Genomic DNA, 22,812 nt, shown 5'->3' on the forward strand with positions numbered 1-22,812 from the left:
GGGTGCTGCTCAGCAGAAAATTTCCAGATTCGAAGCTGACCCCAGGCATTTCTAAGGTAAGGAATCTTCAGCTAGAAGTCTCTATCGGATAAAGCTGTTTCAACGGCCAGATCTCAAACAATAATCTTACCTGTTTTTTTTTGGTCTGGCATTACTGTGTGGCAAAGTGAAAGCAGTCTGAAGAACTCGTGTACAGTCTGATCTTCAAGCTTAATGGATTCAATGAGGCGTTGGTCATAAAACGTAAACTTGCTATCGGCAAGTGGGTTAAATGAGAAATCTACTGGCAGCGATTCCTGAAGAAAGGGAAAAAAACACAGACTTCTAAATAAAAAATGACTCACTTGTTGCAGATTTCCTAAATGATGACAACAAAATATGTTTCTCCGGAATAGTCTATGAGCTATGGCTTATACACATCTTCATCATAGACTACAAATAAGGGTCCCGATTTAAATATTAGGAAACAAGTTACTCTGTCACAATGGAGATATAACAAAGAATGTCGAGATTATCTACTGCATTGCTTTATGACTTTGGCCCTCATTACGACCCTGGTGGTCGGTGGTAAAGCGGCGGTAAGACTGCAAACAGGCCGGCGAAAAAAAAAAATGGAATCATGATCCGCCACTTCACCATTCCGACCGCCATGGCGGTGATGACCGCTGGGCTGGAGATTTCGGTCTCCAGCCCGGCGGCCGTCACTAGACCGCCAACGGTATCAGGACCCTGCATACCACCATGGATTTCGGGTGATAGTGAACCGCCATGAGATCCATGGTGTTAGGCACTATCAGTGCCAGGGAATTCCTTCCCTGGCACTGATAGGGGTCTCCCCCACCTCCACTACCCGCCACCCCCCAAAGTGGCACAACCCCCCTCCCCACCCTCACCCCAACATGCACATATACACACCTCTACACACACAAAACCTCAACATCCACATACATGCACCCCTACATGCACACATACATCACGACAACACATACCCGCACACATACAAACAGACATGCACACCAACTGACCCACACACATTTCCCATACACACAGCACCCCCCTGCATGCATACACACACTCACACACCCCCTCTACACACTCACACGCATACCCCCATGCACGCACACAACACACATCACCCCCCTCCCCTAATGGACGATCAACTTACCTTGTCCGTTGGCCCTCCGGGAGGGGACGGGATCCATGTGGGCAGATCCGCCACCAGCACACCGTCACCAGAACACCGCCACACCGAATCATGGGACGTGATTCTGTGGGCGGTGTACTGTTGACGTGGCGGTGGAGGTTGAGCAATCTCCACTTTCCCGCCGACCGCCAGTAGGGCTGCTGGGTGCTTTCCGTACGGAAAAGGACGGAGGACTGCCAGCGGTCATAATGCGCGGCACAGAAGACCGCCACCACTGGCGGTCTTCAGCACTGCGGTACCTCGGCGGTCTTGCGAAAAGACCGCCAAGGTCGTAATGAGGGCCTTTGTCTTTAGTTTACAGCATGACTAAGATTGGTAATTAAAGCATTAATAAATATTCCCAAAGAGAGAGACACATTGCCCAGTGTAATTGTATCCACAGAGAGATAAAACACAGCAGTACCCATGCACAAAACATTGTTACTTTCAAATGAACGGCACGGCATAGACTAACATGTCACATCTAGAAAGGAGATATAGATAAACAAGTAAAGCAACAGACAGATGAAGTGTACCTTGTTTGTATTATAAGTATCTGCTCAAAGGCTATTCAGGCACACTAAGGTAAACCCAGTGGTGCCAGGAATTACAGGCTCCATCAGGATTCCAAGATCAGTGTTAAAGTTTGCGAATCCAGGGCATTTCACCTGGATAGATATCCGGTTGAAACGCTCTAAAGAATTATGAATTTCTGGGGGTATCTGGTGTGGAATTATGGATTCCCTGAGCATTTCTGTAGTATTCCTCCCTGTAGCAAAGTTGTATATTTTGCATGGTCTCTACTGATTTTTCGTCTTTTTCTGGACCCTGTTTTTGCTGTTATTAGGACACCATGCACAACAACACTGCTGTTTAGAGCATCAATGTGTGTATTCTGAAAACTAAAATGGTAACTTAAATTAGTTTCACCTCATTGCTTAATTTAATTTTCCGGTAAGGGTGCTGTAAATTGGCGTGCTGTGGAAATTAAATGTCGGATGTGGGATGCAATTACTATTTACACCACAATTTACAGGATAACAATCTATGAGTAGAAATTATTTTGGCTGAAACTTTAGGAGGTTAACTGGGGGAATCTGTCACAGATTAAGCTCCACCCCTAAAATGAAAGTTGATTTTTCTGCATGATCTCCTCAGAATTCTCACCTTTTTCTGGAATCTATTTTTGCTGGTAGTGGGACATAGGTCTATTGAGGTTGTCTTCTTTTCCAAACACAGAGGTCGCAGAACTCCGAATGAGCTTATGCACGAACATTTCACTACCCCTGCTCACTTTCACATTCAAGCTGATAGTGGTAAGCTTTCTTCTGTTTCAAAAGAGTCTACATATCATCATCAACCACTGTCCTTTTCACGATCTGTTATGTGATTTGATTCTTGTGTTTGGTTTTTACTCTCTTTTTCTTAACTGCAGACACAAACAACTCTAAAGAAATCATTTACTTCTAGACAAACGTGGAGGAGTGGCCATCTTTTTTTTATGAACGTGCACAACAAAGCTTTAAAAGGTATATGTGTCTAATATTGATTAGCTAATCCACATCTCTAGGTGCTGTTTTAGAATGAGGAATTTCCGCACTATTCTGTTTTTGAGCTGGGGACCTCTGGATTGTATTTAACAGCTGGCTTCATTAATTCCTCCACAAGCTGTTTCAACTAGTATTAGTTGTGATGCCTACACCCACACTTTGTGTGAGCCCTGCAATGACTTTCACTTCTCCTTAAATGGGAAACATATGTGACTTTCTCTAGGAGAAACACCCTTCCATTTGTGTATCTTCTGAGTTTCTGCCATAAGCTTCTTCGAGACGAGCTGGAATTATCCATCAAGGTCTTGTGCTCTTCCAGTCAGTTTGAATCCAAGTGGGAAGACTTCCAGGGAAGCACAGTAACCTCCTTCCTTGAGGTCAATGAACCACATCAAAAACCCTGCAGACATAAACAGCGCCATCTAGAGCTCAATACATTGCCCATCAGCCAATGGTGTCACAGAGGTTCTTTCTTCCACCTGTCCAGCAGGGATGTCATGCTGAATATGGAGAATCACACTGGCTTGGCTCTATTTTGTGAAAGTGATTCAGCTGAAATGACGAGACTGCTTTCCTTCAGAACTGTAATGACAGGTGGAAACCATATTGTTGTGGCCTGCTCTGTCTTACTTTGGTTTCTCATTAATGGTTAACAAAATATCATCAACCAAAAGAATTGGCGACAAAAAGATTGGCCAAAAAATATGGAGAACACAAATGTTGACTTTATATACTTCATATTTAAAGTAAAAAAAAAACAGAAAAAGTGGATAAGTATTTTGCATTGTAGCTATTATAGACTATATCAACTTTAAAACATATTAACTTGAAAAATAATATTACATTTTAAGAAATATACACATAATATAGCACATGTATTCAAAATATAACACAATAAAAATCTATAATTTAAATTGCAAAAAATAAACAATTTGTTCTGTTTTTTAAACAAAAATAAAAAATATATATATATATCAAACACGAGATATCAAAACTGTAAAATATATACAAGATAAAAATACATTAACAAAACAATAAAGAAAATAAATGATACAATAATTCCCATTAAACTGGCTTTTAAAATCAAAACAAAATATATTTTTAAACCAAATTCTGAATCAATATTTAAAAAAATAAATACAAAATAGGCTTATGGCTGTACAATTTACTATTCCCACCCTAAAGTAAGCAAAAGAAGTGAAAATGGCGAACTTTGGAGGAGTTAAATTTACTATTGTCATTCAAACATAAGCAAAAGGAGGGGAAAAGTATGACTTTAGAGGGCCACATTTATTATTCCCACTCCAACCCAAGCTGCTGTAAACAAACTGTTGGATTTTGGAGGGTCAAACTTATTATTCCCACCCCAATTTACATAGAAATAGACTGAAGTTTGGAGGTGTTAAATTTATTATTCCAACTCTAATCAGAGCAACACCTTGAACATTGGAGCTATCAGGGATCTCCAATCTAACAAAAAAAAGGGAAAGTGTTGGCCTTCGGAGGGGTCAGATTTACTATTCCCACTCACATCGAAGCAAAAGTAGGGACATTTATGACCGTGAAGATTTATATATAAACCAAAAAAATTAAACATACCTGAAAGAATACATGGATTAATGAAATATAAAATAAATACAATTAGCTAAAAATGTATTACAAGTAATAAAGGTAAAATTATAAGAAAGTTTTAAAATATTTAATTTAAAACCATTAAAGTTAAATTGATCAACCAGTGAAATATGTAACCGAAATAAACAAATAATTGCAATATTCAAATCAAATCAAATCGTACTTTATTTCTACCTTAGGTCATAAAAGTTTGCACATAAAACAATAAGAAAAAAGTGCATTCATTGTCATTGTATTTTACAGTGCACCACACTTACTTAAAATGAGATTTGTATAAAATAACTCTCTGAAGCCATAGTTACTGAGAATGGAAAACCGAGTCATAAACTAGGGTTTACAATAGGCCACCATAATCCATGTAACGATCAGTGCAAAGTTTTAAGGAAGAAGTTAACAGTACGACAATCAGAAATTTAAATGAGAAAATAAAAACATTGTGATTACAAATTATTATAAAACCATCACTAGAATACCAACAGATTAGAATATTCGCAAATTGCTTAAGTTCTCCCATTAGCCCCAAGCTCTACAAGTCCATTTCCATAAGTGCACATCTGTTAGACAATCCGGAGAAGGAATTCATTGTTTGCATTTGGGTGCCAATACAACTGAAAATCGGCACTACAAGAGTAAAATTATGCAAATATTAAGAAAGCTGGCGATTCAATGAGAATGAATGTAAATTCAGCTTTTCCCAAATAATACGGTCATCAAAATGAAAGCAAGTAATTAGACACAAGGTCTGTGATATTACATTTGTGGTGTACATTGGTACAATTTCACAATACTTCAAATGAAAGCAAATAGACACAAGGTCTGTGATATTAAATTTGCATTGTACAGTGATACGATTTCATAGTACTTCTCCTCTCTGATATATGGCATGCGCTCCTTTTCTAATATGTGCATTCTATTTGCCCGATTCTCGCAGGCCTCCAGAAAAGCAAACCAACGTTTCTCTTCCCAACTTCTTCGGGCCTTAGATAGCTCCAACCTGTAGTTCTCCCTTGATTATTTTTATTGACTCTCTTATCCCCCTTCTCAGGTCCCTCAATCATCTATACTTGGCCTCTCTGCACGATCGATTATACCAACTCTCACTACACTTAATTCTCGCTTTGGCAGCAGCCTCTTTAATAAAAAGTTCTTTTAAGTAATTAAATAATTCCAAATGATCGGCCAAAAGCATTCTTTCATCCTTAACAGATTGAAGTTCCATTTGATCAGCCAATAAACTATATATAGCTGAAATGGTGCACTGTCAGGAATTAATGGTTTCCCACTTGACATTCCATTTATTATTTGTCGTGGTGAGATGTTGATCAAAATCCCTGGAAGCAGGGGCCCCTATTATAGGCAACAGACCCCCTAGTAGAGAGAGTCAACAGGTCGTGGTCACTTTCTTCATGTCAACCAAGTACCCCACAAATGAATATCTAGTAGAAAATAATCAATGTGGCTCCTGTATACTCCACTTCTAAAGGTGGGAGAAAGATTAGCATCTGAGCAGGAGCGGCCATTACATGCACGAAGGCCGTAAGCAAGTGTAATGTCAATGATTTAATAAGCCGCTCTGCTCAATCTGTGACTTTTATTTCTAGCTAATTGTGGGACGCTCCAAAAGGTATCCTCTTCTGGGTGGAACTCTTGAGCCAATGGATAGGGGTCAAAAGTAGCATTGAAATGTCCTGAAATTAGGAAGTGATGGGTACTATATCTTCTAGATAAAATATTATCTAATACAGTTAAAACATCAGATTCACAATTACTGCGCACAGTCTTGTTATAAATGTTCACCAAAATTAAGATTTGCCCTCTTTGGTTAATCAGTAATAGGCCTTGTAAACCAGCACAGCTCATATACAATTCTCTAACCTGACACTTGAGAGAACTACTAATCCATGTAAGTAGACCGCCTGAGGGTCTTCCAGAAGACACCTTACATGCTGGAACCCAAAAACTCTAAAAACCAGGTCTGTACTTGGGCTCCAAGGATTAGGGCGGTCATTCTGACCGCGGCGTGCGGCGTTCGCCGCCCACCATGCGTTCACCGCCGAATGACCGCCCGCAGTCAAAAGACCGCGGCGGCCATTCCACCTTTCCCGCCAAAAGAGCGCCCGCCGGCCCAGCGGGAAAGCCCCTGCAACAATGAAGCCGGCTCCGAATGGAGCCGGCGGAGTTGCAGGGGTGCAATGGGTGCAGTGGCACCCGTCGCGATTTTCACTGTCTGCTAAGCAGACAGTGAAAATCTTTGTGGGGCCCTGTTAGGGGGCCCCTGCACTGCCCATGCCAGTGGCATGGGCAGTGCAGGGGCCCCCAGGGGCCCCACGACACCCGTTCCCGCCATCCTGGTTCTGGCGGTGAAAACCGCCAGAAACAGGCTGGCGGGAAGGGGGTCGGAATCCCCATGGCGGCGCTGCTTGCAGCGCCGCCATGGAGGATTCCCTGGGCCAGGGGAAAACCGGCGGGAAACCGCCGGTTCCCCTTTTCTGACCGTGGCTTTACCGCCGCGGTCAGAATAGCCCAGGAAGCACCACCAGCCTGCTGGCGTTGCTTCCGCTGCCCTCCGCTCTGGCAGTCAGAGACCGCCAGGGTTGGAATGAGGGCCTAAGTCTCTTGGAACAGGCATATCTTATGTTCATCTAAAAAGGAGCCCCAGTCAGGAATGCATTTTGGTTTCAAGACCGGCTATGTTCCAGCTGATAACAGTGACTGGCATATCAACCTGGGCTTGTGATGCAATCTGCGTAAGGCTCACAGGGATTGAATTTTCCATTGACTCTACCTCTGGACTGCACACTATAGATCCCCAGGCATCTTTATCTCCAGTAGCGTCACGCACCCCAGAAGCTGCTCTCACCCCCCTTTCCCAGAAGTTCCCTGTGTGACTTTATCTTTTAGTCAATCCACATCTGAGAGGGGAGATAGTTTGCCTACATTCAGACTGTTGCACATGTTGCACTTGGGAACTAGAGGGATCTCCGGGGCCAAGTATAAAGCCCCTGTGGGCGGGATCGTGTGCCTGGGGATAAAAAGCCGGAAGTCTGCACAAGGAGGCCCCTCCAATTAAAGGGCTAACTTTGTGGAAGTTGAATAAATTCTGATGAACCAGAATAGGTGAATAAAAAGTTTATAACAATACAATCTCCCACACAAGACTTGTTCGACAGACCCACCCAACCCACCCTCCTCACCATTAGTATCAAAGGTATCATAAAAATTTAACCAATATGTTAGAAATGGGGTCTTTGGTTGGCAGTCAGATTACGTCCTGTCCAAGCAAGGACCCTCACTCTAGTCAGGGTAAGTCACACACAATCTAAACTATCCTGAGCCCACCCTCTGACAGCTTGGCACTGAGTAGTCAGGCTTAACGTAGAAAGAAATGTGTAAAGTATTTGTGCAATAAATCATGCAATAACACTGTAGAACACCACAAAAATACACCACACAGTGTTTAGAAAAATATATAATATTTATTTGGTAAGATGCAGGTCAAAACAATTGAGATGCAACAATCATGTTTTGAAAGTTTTACTTCACACAACAGACGAACCGAGCTTCATCTATAAGGGAATCTTTGGAGGCTTATCAGGGCTTCCCCGTCTTCCCTCTTCGACAACTGGAGAAACCACACTCGACTTAGCTGATCCAGCTCTTTCTCCCAATCCTACCGACATACCAACCACGTTCGTACTCTCCCTGGCCGGATAGGCCAAGCCTTGAAAAAGTCACTTGTGTGACGAAACACGTGTTGGCTGTTTCTCTGCATTAATGAAAAACTCATCTATGACCAACACGGTCTAAAGGATTAAAGACCTTGACCAACATCAACTTGGAATCAGTGTGTTTTTTTTTCTCCGCTTCTGGATCCACATTACTTAGGGAAACTTTTTCCTATTGATATAACCGGACTTTATTTCTCTGAGTGCCTGGTCATTCTGGACATATTTTGAAATATCACTGTAAAAATGATATAAAGTGTCTTTAGTCTCTTAAAAGCAACTAATGTCTCTTGCAAGCACAAAGTACCTGGTTTGCATTCAAACTCTCCGCAAGGAACCGTAGAGCAGGAGAGGCGTGGAAAACAGGGAGGTGTGCTTCGATTTCTTGGGCCGCACACGGCGATGCGTCATTTGTTTTTCACGCAGGGAAGGCTTTGCGTCAATTTCTGGCGCTCGGACTTGGATCCCCTTCGGGTTGCAGGATTTTCAGATGCCCCAGGTTGTTTGTGTGAGGGCAGGCTACTGTCCTTTGACATGTAAGTTTCAGGCCCTCCGCCCCGCCCCACTCAGCCCAGGAAGACCTACTCAATATGCAAATGTATGCAAGTGTGGCTGAGCATCCTCTGTTTGGGGTCGTCTGAGTGAATGCACAAGGGAGCTGTCAACTGAACACAGCCAGATGTGGATTTGAAGGCTCAGAAGCATGTAAGTGTAGACAAATGCTCACTTTCCAAAAGTAGAATTTCTAAAATAGCAATATAAAATCCTACTTTGCCAGTCAGCAGGACTTTGTACTACTATTCTGGCCATAGTAAATATGACCTTGTGTGTTGCTTTACTCTTCAGAATATCAGAACTATGCACTTCAGGATATTTTAAGGCGCAATGTAAAGCAATCACTCTCAGACACCTTCGTAAGTAGAATAATCAAGTTTATTTAAGGGGCAAGTTCTCAGATAGCAAAACTAAACCACACTAATATATATATACATCAGGAGAATAACATGAGAATAATGATGAAGATATAAGCACTCTGTGAATAACTGCAAGAGTAAGTGCATATAATACAAGCACACACAATATACTTCAATGCTCAATAGCATGAAAATTACTGCAAGAATAAGTGCATATAATACAAGCACACACAATATACTTCAATGCTTAATAGCATGAGAATGACTGCAAGAATAAGTGCACATTACGCACGCACACACAATATACTTAATAAATTGAAAAGCTTCTTCGAAAAGAGCGTCTGCATCCCTCCGCCGTACACAAAGCCGGGGAACCCAAATCAGCTGGCACAGGGAGCCTCTTTTCGGGACAATCAGTCCTCCTGGCGTTGCGTCCAACCCAGAAGAGAGTTCCTAAACCAGTCCATCCAGGCCCCCAACCTTTATAGTATTTACTAACGCCTAGGAGTCTTTTCTAGAAAAAGACCCCCTCCTTTACAAATTGTGCAATCGGCGGTACCTTGTTCACCCTTCAAGACGTCTCCTCAGAACGGGCCAAGTTCCCAGGAGAGGGCTCCAAGGTGAAGCTTGCATTCCTCCTTGTGTACAGGCGCAACCCCCTGTTGTTCTAACTGATAGCTCGTGGAATGTAAATAGCGCCCTTCGTATCAGGCAGATGGAGCGAAGTTGAGCAGAAAAACACCCCACCCTTCCGCTTGCCGAAGCTTGTGGAAAAACACAGAACAGTGCCTTACGCACTGAACCAGACTCAACAAAATGGAGTCGTGAACCAAAATGGAAGCGAAGGCCAATGAAAGCAGAGGCCAATGGTCCACACCCTGCACCACTGTTTACCTTGCACGTAGTGCTGCTACATGCACGTAGTGCATGTAGCAATACACCTTGTTACTCCTTTCAGATCAGAACCTACCACTCAAACAGTATATGAGGGTAGCCCTAATGCCATCCTATGAAAGGAGCAGGCCTCACAGCAGTGTAAAACAAATTTAGGAGTTTTACACTACCAGGACATATATAACACACATGTTCATGTCCTGCCTTTTACCTACATAGCACCCTGCCCTATGGGCTACCCAGGGCCTACCTTAGGGGTGACTTATATGTAGAGAAAGGGGAGTTGAATGCTTGACAAGTACTTTTAAATGCCAAGTCGAAGTGGCAGTGAAACTGCACACAGGCACTGCAGATGCAGGCCGGAGACATGGTTAGGGGGCTACTTATGTGGGTGGCACAACCAGTGCTGCAGCCCACTAGTAGCATTTAATTTACAGACCCTGGGCACATGTAGTGCACTTGACTAGGGACTTACAAGTAAATTAAATGAGCCAATTGGGTATGAGCCAATGTCACCATGTTTTAAGGAGAGAGCATATACACTTTAGCACTGATTCGCAGTGGTAAAGTGTGCAGAGTCCTAAAGCCAGCAAAAATTAGGTCAGAAAAAGAGAAGGAGGAAGGCAAAAAGGTTGGGGGTGACTCTGCAGAAAGGCCATTTCCAACACAATAAATGACCTTGTTTTTCAGTTCAGTGTAGGTTTCCATACTATTTGCTTGGAGCCTGGGAACATTTGTGATGAATAGCACATACGGACAGGATTCTGGGTGAAAGTGTAAAACCCCTGACTGAGCCCCATAGGAGATGGAGCTAGTTCCAGCTCTAGCTGGCTCCAATTCCATCACCAAGGGACTAGCTGTTTGATTAATGCGAACATTGGACATTTTAGGCATCTTGCTTGTTGGGTTGATTACTAGATTAGCATCAGAATTTCCCTTATTGGTGGTGGCAACATTGCTAAAACAAAATTCTGCTGAAGTACGGCCCGGCCCACCGATCGGGCCCCCCTCTTCTTGGCAGACATGGGTACAGAGTCCCCCAGATAACAGGGCAGCTCCTGCAGGATGTAAAGGGAATCTGTCCTTTGCCACCAGCGTCGGGGGATTACTCCGAGATTGGGGCTGAGGCTGAAATTGGGATTGAAGGGTGACATCCCTTTGTGTAATACTATTTTGCGTGCAGGGCTGAGTGAGCCCTCCCAGTATCTCTTCTATAGCTTTTAGGTGACTTTCAGTGGGACATAATCTTTTGGTGAGCTCCTCCATTATGTGCTCTAACACCAGTGGAACAGTAATGCTCTCATGTGGCTTTGCGGGTCCGTCACTGCTGTTATCAGATCTAGAGCTGGTGGGGCCCGTAGTGCGTGCACGCTTATTCCCTAATGTACTATTATTACGTTGTCTCTTCCCTTTTATTGTGGGGGTCTCTAGGTCTGTTACGCCAACCAGAGGGCCGATGACGCCAGTACAGGTTCTGTCTCTGTTACCCCATCCAAAACCACCAAGGGAGTCTCCTGCACGGTGTCGTGGTGGTTGACTGTTGGGAGGGCCAGATTTGTCTGTGTATACAATGACTGCAGGGATAATGCTGCAATGGATAGACAACACTCAGCAATCTGAATTTCTTGGTCTATAGCTCTGACAGCTTTTTGTAAAAAGCCGTCTAAGGTTGTCTTTATTTATTTTGGAGCTCTCTTGCGTGAGCACCCCTTCTGTCTTCCCATCTTCAAAGTCTTGTTTTTGCACTTTTATGCTTTTGTGCTCACTAGACCCTCCTGACCTCCCGTGGCGCTCGGGGGGCACCACTGCAACAACCGCAACAAACCGATGAGCCTCACCCTTCACTGCGAAAGCCACCAAGCAGCATACCGCAAACGAGCACCTTCAGTCCTTGAGGGGGCGTGCTCAAGTCCATACAGCAGTCACTTGCTCATCAACATGTGGGCCCCCCCCAAGAAGGACTGCGCTTGCACCACTAAATGTGCCTCACAGGTACATTTTTCTGCCACAGGCCATCTCGCCGGTGTGGGGGGACTGTTGGGGCGGGGGGGCAGTCAGGATCCCACAGCTGGAGCTTTGCCATAAGTTCTTCTCCATGGGTCAGGCCTGCCCCCCGTCATGTCGCACGTCACACTCACCATGCTCGTCAGGCTCACCAGGCTCTCACTGGGTCAGGCCAGGTCTCCAGGCCCCTCACCAAGACAGCGTCATACTGCAAGCACCCGTCCCAGCGCACGGTCTATGGTCAGCATCCGGCATCAGTAACAGACCACTGGGGCCATCGGGGGTGGTCTCCTGGTAGCCACAGCTCCTGCTTCCCGCTTCCCTCCGACCGGAGCTCCGGGCACAACAAGAACATAGCGGCCAGAACCCGGGAGAATCGTGGAGCTCCGCTATGCCGTGCCCGCCATCTTGGAGTCACTCAAGTCATTGCAATATTAATTATTTAATTTACCAATTATGATTTACAAATTACATTAGCAATTATCTACATTATAAAAAAGAGATTTAAAAAAATGTTCTGCTCTAATCCAACAAACAAACCCAACCTACTACTAAATTAGCAGTTTCTAATTAAATTAACGAAAATACATTTCAGATAAAAACTTACAAACTATACTAAACACATTAAACTACTTAAAATACCTAATATTTATCAAATTAATGTAAAAACAATATTTCATCCAAATATATTAAGCAATTTCATTTAAAATTATATTGACAAAACAATACTGAATACTTCACACATGATGTTCTTACCTTTTTTATTCTGTCCCATAATATTTTGCCATCGCTATTTTGAAGCAATATTTGTGTCCCACTATACTTTTTATATGATATTTGGTCAGAATACTCTCATTAACAATCCCGAAAGCTGAGGTTTTCTAATGACAAACAAAGAAATCAGTAACTCTAACACAAAGGGAACATTCTCACTGTTCAGCGGGTAACTGATTATTTTTTCCTTCGGGGATGCCATGCCTTTAAATTAGGTGAGAGAACTGTGGGTGTGACCTTTGAAGTGTTACTCCAGCTCTACCATACTTCAAATAATGACAAAAATCTTTTTGTAAAATATAATCTGTGGTAAATTATTCTATCATTACAACTCTATTTATAACACTACCCTAATTAAATCTGGGACAAATGGCCTCTTTATCAACTGTTAAATTACAAAGTAAATAAACGATGGAGTCTCCATGTTGGAAAAAGCCACACACATTCTTCACAATTTACTTTAGAAAACAATCCATACATTCAGCAAACTGGCCAGAAATTGTTCTTTAACCCCATTTTGGCAAAATTAAGGGGTGTCTAAGTTTTGGATTTGCATGGCCATGACCACTCAAGAACACAATCACTGCATCAGAGAATAGAAAATTGGTTAAAAAAAAAATTGAAATTCCATTTGCACATATTGAGACATTCTCAATGTAAATCAACACAATAGTACGTTTAATGCACCGACCACCAAAAAAGAAAGGAAAAGCAGGCTGCAATGAAAATAGAGACAGATAGACAGGTTTAAAGGTATCAGTTACTCTGAAGAAAGCAACACAAAAGCATAAACCATGCTAAGCATATGATATTTTCAAGAAAGGAAGAGCACAAACCAAAAGAGCACTAACTTGCAAAGTGAAAATAATTCTAACCATCTTTGTGCACTTACAGGGATATATATACCTGCAAACACCATGAAGGCAAATGTACTAGCAACCACATCCAATTCCTCAAGCCCTATTTTCATTCCAGGACACAGACATAGCTGCCATGGACTACAATATTGAAGACACTATGCAAAAAGATAACCCATATCACACCTGTGGAGAAAGGTGAAGTAAAGTACACAGGAAAAGGAGTTTCAGGCAAAGGATATCACTCCCAGACTACAAGAAACCAGGAATACCTGTAGAGATTCAGATTCAACAGGGACACTATGAATCACTTCCTATTCCTGAATATGTCCCACTCAACACCCCAGGAAACATTCAAAGCAACTCATAACCATTTACCCACAATGCTGCATTGTAAGACACTGAACTTCTCATTCACACAACAGCACATATAACAAGCACAGATGCACAGCAATAATATCTGTGGCTTTTAACTCATATATGGGCTATACACTGTATAGATAGCTACCAAGCAAAAATTCCCCCCAAAATTTCTTTGTGTATCTCAAGGATACACACACCTCAAAATTTGGATAGTATGAGTATATGATGCTAAATGAGCTAGGCTTCAATACATACGGAAAATGTCCCCCTAACTTATGGCATGATGCAGCTGTTTTCAAAGCCAGTTGATCATCGGCAGGAATGGAAATATCAGTGTAAGGGAATTTTGTCATACTTGCTGAGTGACAAGAAAATACACACTATCACTATAGAGTTCTCCCAAAATTCAGTTCTAACATTTCCAAGTGACAATGGATAATCTCTGAAAATATTAATTATGGTACTGAACCAAAACCAAGCCAAGAAGAAGGAGAAAAAACAACAGGAAACACATCTAGAGATGGGCACCCTCCAGCCAGCAAGTACAGTCAGTCAAACGATTCACATACCTTCATCAGGGCAGAAAAGGCATAAGCTAAGTACAACAATTAAAGCAGACAGCATAACATAGGTGTGGTTTGTGCTCCAGAACCGAATGGCCAACAGATGACCTTCTACCTAGCATGACCTCAAACACCCCTTGCCAAGGCTTGCACAATTACTACAAGGCCACGGAGTAGCTAGGCAAACACTCTGGAACAGCTGCTGAGGACAGAAGGATGGCAACAGCCTGGATAATGAATGGCTGACATACAAACAGGCATGGACAGCAGAGGCATATGAAAGCTTTTATGGAAGGTCAGAGAGTAGTAGTATTCAGGAGTCTCCTTTCTACTGCCACCAGTCATAGATGCACATCCACATCTCCTACCATTTACTTGTGAAACCACACCTCGGCCACTAGTCACATACAGAGCAGCCAGTATTGTTACGGAAAGGGACATGGGTATATGGAGTGAATAAATAAGTTTTGCCCAAAAGATAGCTATCGTAATGACCCATATGTATGCAACCACTGTTTTGTGAGTCACCTATTTTCTTCTAGATGATGCGATGTAACTTATACAAAGCTTTCCACTCACCCTATGGCCTTTCCCATGCATCTTATGTCATATAGCAAACATTGTCAGTTTTGTTTGGCAGTTGTTAAGGGACTCAACACCCTTTCTATATGGATATCCTACTATAACTCCACCCCTGCCTGCCTCACAGACTAGTACCCGCTCACTAACCAATGTTTTCATGTCCTTATAAATGCATCCCCTAGACTGGTGCTCAAGACCCTAAATTCTTGGGAAATCCACCTCCTATAAAAGTGTTAGTAGTGTATGTTTCCACATCATCCGATCTTGAAGCCCTCAAAATGCTTATTCCTGTAAGCACAACAAGTGTCTAAAATCCTGCTCACAAATTCGTATAGCTATAGACATCACAAGGCCCCAGCATGAAATCCATTCTCCTGAGTCGATGCCTCTGCCATATCTTCATCTAAAATTGTTTTCTGGGATTTTGTATCAAATTCTTCTGGCAACAGTAAAATGTCAGAGCCTATGTATGATGATTAGGCTCAGGCATCAATATAATTCCACTTGAGAGTTGTTGTTTGTAATGCCACGTTACGCGTGTAACGCAGAGTTCCGGTCGAATTCCACCAATTTTGCATGTGGCAGAATTGTATTCCTGTTGGCACATGTGAGGCTCCTTGAACGTGCACTTGCGAGCGTGAATGAGATTTGCCACCTGCTAGTACAATTTACGGTCTCCACAGAGCCTTTCAGTGCCAATTTGTGACGCCAGAGATCATGAGCAGTCGAGTCTCTGCTTCTCAAGTACATTTTCAATTTCAGAAGCTGGTAAATCAACTCCAAAATGCCCTTTTGAAAGAATAGTCTACTGGAACAGATGGTTCAGGTTGTTTTCTAGTGCTGAAAGCATTTTTTTTATTTCCATTTTTTTTTAACAACAGGAAGTGCTCGAGAGACCCCATCTTCCTCTTGCTATCAAGAAGACTCCTCTCAGGCAACCATCTCCTGGTCACTTTTCATTTGGATTTCAAGGTGAAAGGACAACTCGCTTTGTCTGCAATTTCCACTGCATATTAACTATTGGATTTTAAGGACTTTGTTTTTGTGACATCACAAGTAAGTTTAAAAACATTTGGATAAGGGTGGTGTTTGACAGAGGGCATGCACCAATATTTTTATTTGTACTTTTACTCAATTTTCAAAGTTGTTCGTGGTGGGTCGCCTGGAGTTGTAATAGGGACCACATTTTTTTTTTGCATTTAATTGATCTTTTATAAGTAAAAAAAAAAATGTGCACTGTTAAGTATATTTTCTTCATGTTTAATAAATTTGCTCTATTCATTTATTATAGCATGTGGACTACTCTGCTCATGGGCGATCCAATCAGGCATTAGTCTGTGGAATATGGGGCCAGATGTAGCAAGCAGTTTTGCCCATTCTGTGTCTATGGGAAAATGTGTTCGTATATATGGCCCATGTTGTTTTATAAATCTATGACTTAGACCAGGGATGGCATTGGATTAAATGAAAAGTGTGTTTTTTGGTTTAAAAAAAAAACATGTATTTTGGTATAATAATATCATATCTTGAGAGGATGTGTGGTGTTGTAAAAATGTTCATAGCTGCATTAAATTTCATTTTTGGGGCTGCTGAAATAAAGGTGTGTTTTCTTCATTGTTTACCATGTCTCCTTTGTCTGGCTAGTGTGTGTGTGGGTGTACGTGCATGTGTGTGTGTGCGGAGGTGCTTTTGTTTTTGCCATAGGCCACCAGTATATTGTTGTTCTCCATGCCATGTGGCTGGCAGCCATTTTAGGTAGTCAGTGTCCAAAGTCCCCTATGTGTTCTTCTTGTCAATGCCTCCTTGCTTGTCGTTGTTTGACTATGTGGCCAGTGGCCATTTTGTGTATTCAGCCTATGTGCTTTTGCCACAGGCCTGCATGTGTTCTTTTTTATCAATGACTCCTTGCTTCTTCTTGTTATTTAACAATGTGGCCAGCTGCCATTTTGTACAGCCAGACAGCATGCTTTTGTCATAGGCCTGCACGTGTTCTTTGTTGATCAAGCCTCCTTCATTGTTCTTGTTGTTGTTTGACCATGTAGCCAGCGGATATTCTGTGCAGCCAGTCTGTGTGTTTTGGCGTAGGCCTGCATGTGTTCTTTCTTGTCCATGCCTTCTTCCTTGTTGTTGATCGACTATGTGGTTGGTGGCCATTTTGTGTATTCAGCAAGTGTGCTTTCGGCATATGCTTGCATGTGTTCTTTGTTATGCATGTCTCATTGCTTGCTGTTGTTCTTTGACAATGTTGCTGACAGTCATCTTATGCAGCCAGTCACTTTGTTAGATCCTTTATTCCAGTTTAAAAAGCCATTTCTAAGGGCATTGATAGAAGAGGGCTATGCCTTATAGATTTTTGCTCATTTTTTAAAACTTTTTTCCCTGATATCAGTTTAATGTGCTTGGGGATCAATGTACTATGTATGAAGTGTTTATATAATATTATATGTATTTTTATCCATTTTCCCCTGCACGTCCTTGTCTCTCAATGATTGATTTATTTATTAATTGCATAGTTACTTAAAACCTTTGCAATAAAACAGCAACCTAAAATACAAAATGGCAATTCTGTATTGGCTGCAGATAACCACCACAGGTTAAATTAGACTGGCTAAAATCCTATGCTTAAGCATGCAGACCCCAAGAACAAACATAAGAAAAGGAAAAATATATATAATATCACAAATAAAAGGATCCTAAAAGCTCAGCTGCACAGGCATGCCTCACAGCAACAAGCTAAGAATAGTCAATCAGCTTAGAGCATCCTATCGTAGAGGGGCCTGTTCTGGATGATAAAAAAGCAGTGACTAAAGCAAACCCTAAGGTAAAATGCAAGGTGCAAGGACAGGAGCAATGGGCCCAGCGCCACAGACCCTGGGTCTCACACCATCCACCAATACGATGCTGAAACCCTCTGTGCACTGAACCCAGGACGTTCGACCACCTGCCACCTCACTTCCACCTGAAGCACTCACGGACCATTTGCCTGCCGCAGCTGCCACGGCCCCCCTCTCCGCACGCTAAACGCTAGACCGCCCCCAAGCCACAGAACCATCACACACCCATCCAGATCACCTCAAGTGCATACTCCTCAACATACGCTCCGTTTACTAGCACACCGTGGAATTCTGGACCTGATAGACTCCACCCACCCAGACATTGCCTTCCTCACCGAGACATGGACAAACACAGCATCAGAACCGGATAGCACCATCACCATCTATAGCAACTACAAACTGCTCTGCAAAGACCGACCTTCTTGAGCAGGTGGTGGACTACCCATCACCCACAAGACCAACCTCCCCCTATCAATCAACACACAGGAACACTCCCCCCTCATGGAGCACCTCCACTTTTAAGACCACGTCACTCCGAAGTTCACCCTCAGCACCCTCATCTAAGACCAATTGGGTCCCGTCTAGTTTTTAGCTAATCTATTGTCAACTTCATAGTCCCCCCCACGCACTCACCTATGCCAACTACATGCTCCTCGGAGACCTTCACTTCCACATCAATGACCACAAAAACTCCTCACTACTCGAGAACCTCAACACAATTGTCTCAAGCAATTGGTCACCTCACCAACGCACATTACCGGACACACACTCGACCCCATCTTTTCCACCAGCAGCAACGTCATCATCGACAACTCAACAGAGCTACACTGGACCGACCATCACTGCCCTCCATTTCTCCATCACCACACCTACAGCTCATATAAACACTGCCCGTCCCCCCCACAGGAAATGGAACCAGACCACAGAGGAGCAACTCATCAACACCCTCAGCAGCTCATCACCCCCAACACAACAGATGCCAACACCTCAGCACGCAACCTCTGCTAATGGATCGCCAATTGAGCCAATAACCTAGCTCCACTCCGAATGACCTCAGGGAAGCACACCAACAAGAAAGCCATCTGATTCACCCCAACACTCTAGGTATCGAAGCGCACCTGCAGGAGACTGGAGAAAAGATGGAGGAACAGCAAATCTCCAGAGGACATTGCAGCCATCAAATCTTCCACAAGATCCCAAGTTGGCCTCATCAGAGCCACCAGAAAAACCGCCCTGCAGGACCGTATCAACACCACCACTCACAACACAAAATAACTTTTTGCGATCATCAAGGAATTCACCAAACCACAAGCTGAGGCTACTAACATCCCTCTATCCCATGACCTCTGTGACAGACTAGCTGCCTTCTTCCATCGGAAAATCAAGGATATCCACGACAGCTTTGGACCCCAAACCTCTCTCCAAATTCACCAACGCCTCAACCCCAATCCACTGAACCACGACAGTTCCTGCAAGACAGGACCCACCTCCCGACGGATGAAATTCACTTGATCATGAGCAGCATCCACTCCGGAGCCCCCACCGATCCTTTCCCCAACTACATCTTCAACAAAGCCAGTGCCTTGATCGCACCTGAGCTCTGCAAGGCAGTAATTGCTCCCTAGAGTTGCCCACCTTCCCAAGGACTGGAAGCATGCAGAGATCCACCCACTCCTGAAGAAACCCATGGCTGATCCCTCGGATATCAAGAATTACCATCCCATCTCACTGCTGCCTTCCCCAGCCAAAGTCGCTGAAAAAGCAGACAACTCTCAGCTCCACCAACACATCGAGGACAACAACATCCTGGACATCTCCCAATCAGGATTCAGAACCATACACTGTACTGAGACTGCCCTGCTTGCCTGCACAGATGACATCTGCTCTCTCTTCAACCACAGCCAAACAGCAGCCCTCATTCTACTGGACATATCGGCTACCTTCGACACAGTGTCCCACAGCACCCTATACGCCAGACTCCATAAAGAAGGCATATGTGGCAAGGCCCTTGGGTGGATACACTCCTTCCTGACAGGCAGAATGCAGAGAGTCAGACTCCCGCCATACCAGTCAGAACCAACAGATATCAGCCATAGAGTACCCCAGGGATCTACTTTGAGTCCCACACAGTTCAACGTCTACATGGCCCTGCTCGCCCCAATCATCAGAAACTACGGATTGAACATCGTCTCCTATGCCGATGACACCCAGCTGATCAAAAACCCCACAATGGCCAAGAAGAACTTCCAAGACAGGATGGAAGCAGTTGCCGCCTGGACGAGAAGAACTTCCTTAAGCTAAACTCCAACAAGACTGAGATCCTCATCCTGGGACCCTCCTCCTCAGCCCTGGATGAGTTCTGGTGGCCCTCCACACTTGCCAGCCCCCACACCTCTACAGACCATGCACAACACTTTGGCATCATCCTCGACTCAACAATCACCATGACAAGACAGGTCAATGCCGTTGCCTACACCTGTTTCCACACCCTCCAACTCCTCTGGAAAATCTTCAGATGGATCCCAAGCAACAGCTGCAAGGCTGTAACACACACCCTGATCACAAGCAGACTTGACTACACCTCTATGCCGGAACCACCAAGAAGAACCTGAGCAAGCTACAACAAATCCAGAACACCTCCACCAGACTCATCCTGAACATTCCCTGCTGAGAACACATTTAAAAGTACTTGCCAAGCCTTAAGCACCCATTTTTCTACAGATAAGTCACCCCCAAGGAAGTTCCTAGGTAACCCATAGGGGTGGGTTCTATATAAGTAAAAGGCAGGACATGTACATGTATGTTCTATATGTCTTGGTAGTGGAAAACTCCTAAATTCGTTTTACATTGCTGTGAGGCCTGCTCCTTTCATAGGATAGCATTAGGGCTACTTTCATATACTGTATGACTGGTATATTCTGATCGATCAGAAAGGGGTAACCAGGTCATATTTAGTATGTTCAGAATGGTAATATAAAATCCTGCTTATTGGTGAGGTTGGATTTTATATTACTATTTTAGAAATGGCACTTTTAGAAAGTGAACATTTCTCTGCACTTAAAATCCATTTGTGCCTTACAACCTGTCTCCAATCCACGTCTGGGCTGGGCTGGTTGACAGCTCCCTTGTGCATTTCACTCAGACAACCACAAACAAAGAATACTCAGTCACACCTGCACTCATCTGCATACTGAATGGGTCTTCCTGGGCTGGGAAGGTGGAGGGCTTGACACTTACATTTCAAAAGCTAGTGGCCTGCCCTCACACAATGGACTGCCAAATCCCCTACTGGGACCCTGGCAGACAGACCTGTACTGAAAGGGGACCTTGTGCACTTCAGAATCACTCTTTGAAGTCTCTCCCACTTCAAAGGCATTTTTGGGTATATAAACTGGGTCCCTGACCCCACCAAATCAGACCCTTCTGGACCTGAACCTGCAACCTGTCAGGAGGCTGCCCATAGGACTTATCTGGACTGCTTTTCTGAGGAGGAGTTCAGCCCTCTGCCTTTGCTGAGAAGTGCTCTCCAAGGGCTTGGATTGAGCTTGCTTCCTGTTTGCTGACGTCTCAGTACCAAAAAGACTTCATCTCTTCAGGAAACTCCTTATGCACCGAAAATCGACTCACAGCCTGCCTTAGAATGAGAAATTTGCCGCACAGCGACACTGGAATGACGCAGCCAGACTTCCCGAGTGAAAATTGGATGCAGCACCTGCCTTGCGACTGCAAATTCGTCGCACAGCCCTACCAGATCGACGCACAGCCAAACCGGATCTACGCAGCCCGACTTCCCGAGTGAAGAATCGACACAGCACCTGCTGTGCAAGAGATAATTTGACGCATCTCCATACCAGATCGACACAATGCCTGTGACTTTGTCCCGCACACCCAGGATTTCCACGCATCGTCCCTGGATGTCAAAAAGATCCCTGCATCACAATGAGAAACCATGACTGCGCACCAGAAATCGACACAAAGCCCCTTGCGGCGTGGAAAGAAATGATGCATCGTCTGTGCCATGCCAGAACTTCCAACGCACACTCTATTTTTCCACGCATCTCCTCCTCTGTGGTCTCCATGCATGTCATTTGCAAAGCAGGTACTTTGTGCAAACAAGAGACAACTGCTGATTTCTAAAATTTAAGACTCTTTTTAGTCTTGCAAAAGTGATATCTTAACTTGTGCTTATAGAATCCTTATTGTTTTGACCCTAATTTAACCAGATAAATATCATATATTCTTCTGTGTGGTATTTTTGTGGTGTTTTTACTGTGTTACTTTATGATTTATTGCACAAATACTTTATAGTTAAGACTGACGACTCAGTGCCAAGCTACCAGAGGGTGGGCACAAGATCATTTGGATTGTGTGTGATTTACCCTGACTCGGATTGTGGTCCCTATTTAGACAAAGGTGTATACCTCTGCCAACTAGAGACCCCATTTCTAACATCAGCCCTGTGAGGTGGATTGGGTGTGCAACTCTCTGAATGGCCTGAAGAGTGCTTGCGGTCTCCTGGTGGTTGAGAACTTTGCCAAGGTGGCCTTCAAGATGTAGGAGGTCATGCCTCCGTGTTTGTGCTGGAGTAGCTTTTTGATGGAGGCCCAGAACCTTAAGCTGTTGTGTTTTATGTCCAAGAACAGTTGAGCCCAGAGGTCATCATGCAGTGCTCTTTTAATAGCCCAATTATTTATTGTTTTAGCTGAGTCTTCTGATGTGTTAGAACCCTGTGCAAACTTTCATCATCTGGACTTTTCTGCAGGGTCCTGAGAGTTCTGTTTATCACCTTTTTGAGGGGCTTGAGTCAAGCTGCTTGTGCCACGAGTTTGTTACTAGGAGGGCCTGCGAGGGCAGATCTAATCCTGACCGCCGATGTTGCAAACACAGACCAGAGTGCTGTTGTAAAACATTCCCACACGGACCCAGCATTGCTGGAC

General features: G+C 43.7%; 1 protein-coding gene across 1 annotated transcript in view; it reads right to left on the reverse strand.

Moving 5' to 3' along the window:
• Positions 1–22,812, reverse strand: part of ATP8B4 (ATPase phospholipid transporting 8B4 (putative)) — a 2,552,767-nt gene that overhangs the window by 1,207,982 nt on the left and 1,321,973 nt on the right. Inside the window, exon 14 of the mRNA XM_069222521.1 lies at positions 131–296. Within this exon, the coding sequence (XP_069078622.1) occupies positions 131–296 (166 nt within the window). The remainder of the gene's footprint in view (positions 1–130; positions 297–22,812) is intronic.

The sequence above is a fragment of the Pleurodeles waltl genome, chromosome 3_1 (assembly GCF_031143425.1).
Source record: "Pleurodeles waltl isolate 20211129_DDA chromosome 3_1, aPleWal1.hap1.20221129, whole genome shotgun sequence".
NCBI classification, from domain to species: domain Eukaryota; kingdom Metazoa; phylum Chordata; class Amphibia; order Caudata; family Salamandridae; genus Pleurodeles; species Pleurodeles waltl.